This window comes from Tasmannia lanceolata, unplaced genomic scaffold (genome assembly GCF_043159265.1).
Source record: "Tasmannia lanceolata isolate RefF3 unplaced genomic scaffold, GAP_Taslan_0.1 ptg000015l, whole genome shotgun sequence".
In the NCBI taxonomy this organism is placed as follows: Eukaryota; Viridiplantae; Streptophyta; class Magnoliopsida; order Canellales; family Winteraceae; genus Tasmannia; species Tasmannia lanceolata.
Window position 1 is genome coordinate 53088916 of NW_027518692.1, and position 5801 is coordinate 53094716.

Sequence of the window (5801 nt, forward strand, 5' to 3'; positions counted from 1 at the left end):
ACTTTGCTTTTATCTATTCGATTTCGAATACTTGATCCGACTAGTTAAGGTTGGTAATCACTTCCTCAGCCATTTAACTCTCTATATTTATATTATTTCAGATGATCCGCCATTGTAGTTCACTCTAAGGCAAGGAAAAATATACCTACTATAGAGAATGTTTGGAAGCTAAAAGACTTGGGCTGTGCTGACGTTAACCTATCATTTTAAGAATTGTAACTTGTTTTATAGCTCATACTTTATTTTACTTTATGAGATATGGTTTGAGAATCTTGGATCTGTATAGAACTCTGACTATATGATTACAATGAAATGGAGTTTATGAGAGTTTCAATGTTGTTATCATAACTCATAAATTGTTCTTATGTGAGACCTTGTGTGCTTATGAAGCTGAGACCATGAGTTTGTCCTTGTGTAGCTGGGTTCATGGCGCGATTGTGTGACATTTTTGCTATATCTGCATAGCCGCAAAAAAAGAAAAAAAAAACACAGTTGTGTGTAGTTCTACAATGAATTTTGACTAAAAATTGATTTGGGAGAGGATGAAATGGGGTTTTTCGTTTCATTTCTGCCTTTATCTCTGCTTTGTGCTATCAAAAGGAACTGTAATCAAAATGCTTACAAGTTCATCAGTTACAAACCTCAACACGTTCCATCCTTCAGTTTCTTTTCATCTATTCCACTATAGTTCGTCCCGACTTAGATAAATTACTCAACCTTTACATTTCTCATTATACAACACATTTCACTAGTTCCTCTACAAAGCATTTCATCTATGTAATAATAAAAAAATTTAAAAGGTAAAGAAATGTGAAAATACTGCTGTTATTCGGTACTCATAAAAAGCTAAACACTATCCTTCCTCTTCACAAATCGACCCTGCAAAAAGAAAAAATATATGTATATTATAATTAAAGAAAATATTATAACCCTAACTAGAGAGATAGATAGAGAGTAGATAGAGAGAGATAGAGAGACCTTCATGCGGGGGCGTTTCTCGGCATTAAGCTTTCTAACCTCGTATCTAATCCGCTTGGAGAAGAGCCTGGTTTGTCTCTTCTCTTTATATCTCATAACCCTAGCTTCTCTTTGCCCCACCTTCCCTCCTCCACCATCCTCTATTTCACTGCACCCATCTGGCACATTCCATATCCTCCCATTCCCCATGCATCCCACATCCACATACACCTGCGAAAGTGTAAAAAGGAAAAGATTTTCACTAATCTTCAGTGCATTACAATCAGACCTAACGAGTGTTTATATAGAACACTCACACGAGTGTTTATATAGAACACACAAAAGGATTAACATAGATATAGATATTAGGATAATCAAAAAAGTAATTATAAGGATAGAAACCGTAATTTAACCTAACTACCCCATTTATTTTAGTTGCCTAATCCAATAAATTACCAATCAAACAATCAAACAATCCAATGGTCAGATCTTATAAGTTTTGATATATTCTCAGATAAAAGACCACATAATATACATTACAATTCCCACATGCCACGCCTTCTTTTGGTAATTTCACCCTTCTTTACTTTAACTCTTTATTAATTGTCACAGTTCCAATGAATTAAACTATATGAAGCTAGTGAAAAGCTTAAAATAAAAGGCTGCACCCTGTGGAGAAGACTACCTGGAAAGGGCTACCTGGTATATGTAAATGAAAGGAAGAACTGGCATTATCAAGGGAGAAGACTACGTGGAAATGGCTACCTGGTTAAAAGCCACAATGAAGCCATCAGAGTGAAAGTTACCATATAGTGGGCCGTTGCAGAAGAGGCAACCTATGGAAAGGGGCCAAAGGGCTACCTAGAAAATAGACCGGAGTGATAGTCATCAGTGTGGGCTGTTGAGGACGACGGAGAAGCATAGCGGAATATTACAGTTCTAAGTGGGGGCCTGCCTAAGTATCGAACTAGGACCCAACCTGGTATGGAAAAAGTCTAAAAGGCTTTAGCCTATGACATTCCATCAGCTCTGGAGCTTTCGGCGTATTGGTTAGGAACCTAACATATTGTCCTGCTACAGTGCGCAGTTGTTTCTCTTTCCCTTGGCCTTAGCCAGCTCATTAAGGACACCAGCTCATAGGAATTGCACCATATATATATATATATATATATATATATATATATATATATATATATATATATATGAGGAAAATGATTGTGAGCTTGAAGCTCATATAGCTTATATGAGCTTGAGGACCCAAACACATGGATCCCACATTTTTTGTGGTGATCCAAACCATTCATTTGCAAGGCCCCATCATAGATAGGGTGTGTACCAAAAATCAGCTCAATTGGATCATCCTAACCCCTCCAAAAGCGGAGGGCAAAAATGAGCAGATTTGTGGCAAACGGTGTTTGTCCATTTTGCCCTCCACTTTTGGATGGGTTAGGATGATCCTATGGAGCTGATTTTTTGTACACACCCTATCTATGTAAGGGCCTTTCAAATGAATGCTTTGGATCATCCTAACAATGTGGGCCCACATGTGTTTGGGCCCTCAAGCTCATAGAAGCTATATGAGCTTCAAGCTCACAATCATTTTCCTCTATATATATATATATATATATATATATATATATATATATATATATATATATATATAGAGAGAGAGAGAGAGAGAGAGAGAGAGTTGGGAAAAGTCATCCAGATTTAATTTCGATTTGAGTTAGGGTTGAGTCATCGGGCAACCTGACCCGACCTAAACATGTCCCCATTCCCCCTACTCTCATGATATTTTTATCCCAATTTCAAAATCTTAAGATTATAACTTTTTGTATTTTTTTTATTTTTATTTTTTGCCCCAGCCCATCCAACCCGACCCCGACTCGGCACAATTTGAAAAATCAGGTTAGAAGGTTTATGAAATACCCCAAATCCTATGTATGTAAATTTACATATTAAGAGGGGTAATTAAGTCAATTCAGGTTTAAGTTAAAAATTTAAACTAAAACTATAAATACTTATTTTTAAACTTATTTCTCTTTAGCAAAAACCCTAGACGAGAGAGGGGCTGCCGAGGACAACTTTGGATGCCGGAGAAACCGATTCGACAGTAAGAATCTGATTAAATATCGATTATTTTCATTGATCCTATCGCCTGCATATGTGATAGGTTATTTTCTTCGAATTTATTAGAGTTTTGCTCATGTCTTCGCCATCGATTGTTGTCCGACGAGTTTTGACCTACCAAACTGGACTATTTGGAATGCTCTTGTGACAAGGATTCCAACGAGACCAGCCTCGTTCAATTCCATCGAGTGGGTACAGATATGTGAGAGTGGTAAGAAACCTAGGGTTTATTGCGTAAAATCTAAGAAAATCAGAATGGCTTGTTCAGACGACCATCAGCTCAACTGTCACCGGAGCACGATCGACTATGGACTAAAACGGTCGATTGTTCAGAGGCTTTCGTCTGAGAATCGGTCGACCGTGGTTGTAACCAGTCGACCGCCTAGGGAGTTTGCCCATCGGTTGTATTCTTCTAGTAAAGGACCCTAGAACATGCACGAAGCATCCATATCATCTTGCATGCCCATGTTGTATTAGATTTTTGAATTCTGGGTAGGTTTGGATATTAGGTGATTGGATTTCGAATTCCCAAGGAATTATGATTGGCATTCTAGGTAAGTAGTGTGACACTTCTTTAGTGCCTTTTGCCCTAAAACTACCCGTTGTAAATTTACAAAACTAGTGCTTTTTTTTTAGCTACCTACCTTGTGGATTCTATAAAACACCTGGGATTTATTTGAATTATTCACAAGATTATCCTTCTATTTGTTAAAATAGAGTCTAGCATGCTTTGTTTGAAAATTTTCAACTTATTTGGGAGACCGGATTTTGATTATGTGCAATAACTTGCTTTGAGATCTGGATAAGTTATTTATGAGAAATACTGGAATATGTTTTGTGACAAATTGTTATTTATGATAAGTTTCAGCTTGTGTTTTGTGAGAGTTTGTTATTATGACAAGTTCCACATAGGTTTTGTGAAAATGACTTGAAAAAAATCTGTTTTATTCTGATTTTATGTTATATCACATGATGGCTAAGTGTTAGTAGTCCTGTTAACTTGTAATATGAGAAACTAGTTTCGACCTGAGCTGCCGGCACAATAGCAGTCTTTGTAATTTGTTGTGTGGTACTTTGGTACATCTGTAATCTGGTATTTCGGCACCTTTGACCCCTATGCACATGAGATTGTATGTGTTTATGTTTGACTCCACCTTGGTTTTTATCAATTTGATGAAAAAATGAGAATTTATGATGGTATGTTTTTGTGCCCAATCAATTTTGATAATGTTTTGTTTAAATATCAGTTTTGCCTTGTGTTCATAGCATGCTCAGTCCCAACTAGGGATGAGTTATATTACTTACTGTCTTTCGAGCTCACTCGTGTTTGATCAAGGAGAGTGCTCACTTAGATTAGAACTTGTTTAATTTCGTGAGTTTGGAAATTAGTCTAATATGGGGTTGGAGCGTTCCATGATTTAGTCCTTTGATGATGAAGATACTTAGTTCTTTGTATCAGTATTTTGAACATTAGGGTTGAGGTTTTGGGTCTTCGGATTGGGCTAGGGTTGGCTTAGCACAACCCAGACCCAACCCAGCCGGAGCTGGACCCCTACTGCAACGGTAAATTCAAGTACATAAACAGTGTATTATGTCCTCCCTCTTGTTTTTTTTTTTTTTGTAGGTGAGCTGGAACCTATAAGTAGACCAATGTATAATAAATATACATGGAAGCTCCGTGTATAACATCCTCCCATGCAACTTCCCATCTATAAATGAAATGAAATGAAAGTGCCACAATAAGTTGATCCCAACCGTTACTTTTTATGATAATCCAATTGTACGGTTAACATTCGACGATCAGATAGTCAGACTGATGGCCATGTGCGCCGACAGTAGTAAAGAGAGATCATACACTGAAATTCAATATATAAAACATATCGAAAGGAAGAAAACTTACGTTATCTTGCGCTTGGAGGTCAGGAACGGTTTGAGGGGACTCCCCTCCGATGAAGAGAGGGGCCTTATCAGACCAGGCATTCAAGATCTCTTGGTAATCGAGCTTAAGCAACAACCCCTGCGTACGATAGCACAAATCCACTCCCGTGCGCCTCTCTTCCTCCTCCTCCTCCTCCTCCTCCTCCTCCTCCTTTTTAGTGGGGACCACAGCCACGTCAGAATAAGAAACCCACTTCTCCTCGCTGCTGACGTCACGCTGACGACTGTGACTCCGGAGAGCAGTCAGGGCTAACTCACTGGACCTATCCCTATCCTGTTCCCCGTAGGCGTAGGTTAGAGAAGGAGAGAGTGAATCGGTGGAAGATGCGCCGAGGAGACCGGTCAACGTAGAGGCAGAGGCGAGATCTTGGTCTAATAAGTAATCAATGTTTTCGTGTATTTCTTTTTCTTGGAAAAGATTTTCTGGGTGTAAGGGGAAGAGATTAAGCTGATGACGATGATGATGGTGGTGGAGGTGGGCCATGCTGTCAGATCCCGGCGAGGTTCCCTGCCGGAGGTGGGGTTTGGTGTCAGATTCCGGTGAGATTTCCTGGCGGAGGCTTAGGAACTTGGGCTTTCGGGTCTTTGTTCTGGTTTTGCGTGATGGTTTTGGTGAGATTTCGTTTGAGTAAGGGTTTAGCTGTATTGTTTTTGAGCACATAGCTCGTCTCTCTGCCTCTGTGTGTGTGTGTTTTTTAGAGAAGAAAAATAGGGAAGAAAAGGGAGGGAAAAGGCGGTGCACTTTTTTTTTTTGGTGGTGAGGTCCAATGTGATAC

The 5801-nt window shown here is 38.9% G+C and overlaps 1 protein-coding gene across 1 annotated transcript; it reads right to left on the reverse strand.

Moving 5' to 3' along the window:
* Positions 1-531: 531 nt before the first annotated feature.
* Positions 532-5801, reverse strand: LOC143892373 (uncharacterized). Its single transcript, XM_077396962.1, has 3 exons — positions 4988-5801; positions 979-1188; positions 532-879 (listed from the first exon to the last, which is right to left on the reverse strand). The coding sequence occupies exons 1-3, from the start codon at positions 5684-5686 to the stop codon at positions 847-849; spliced, it is 942 nt and encodes a 313-aa protein (XP_077253077.1). The 5' UTR covers positions 5687-5801; the 3' UTR covers positions 532-846.

What these genes read in the sequence shown, in the direction of transcription:
- LOC143892373 (XM_077396962.1), bottom strand. Translation starts at nt 5,686, where the DNA reads ATGTGCTCAAAAACAATACAGCTAAACCCTTACTCAAACGAAATCTCA. An exon ending in ACCTCCAAGCGCAAGATAAC is followed by an intron (nt 1,189 to 4,987) that starts GTAAGTTTTCTT and finishes ACACTTTCGCAG; the next exon opens with GTGTATGTGGATGTGGGATG. An exon ending in AGAAACGCCCCCGCATGAAG is followed by an intron (nt 880 to 978) that starts GTCTCTCTATCT and finishes TTCTTTTTGCAG; the next exon opens with GGTCGATTTGTGAAGAGGAA.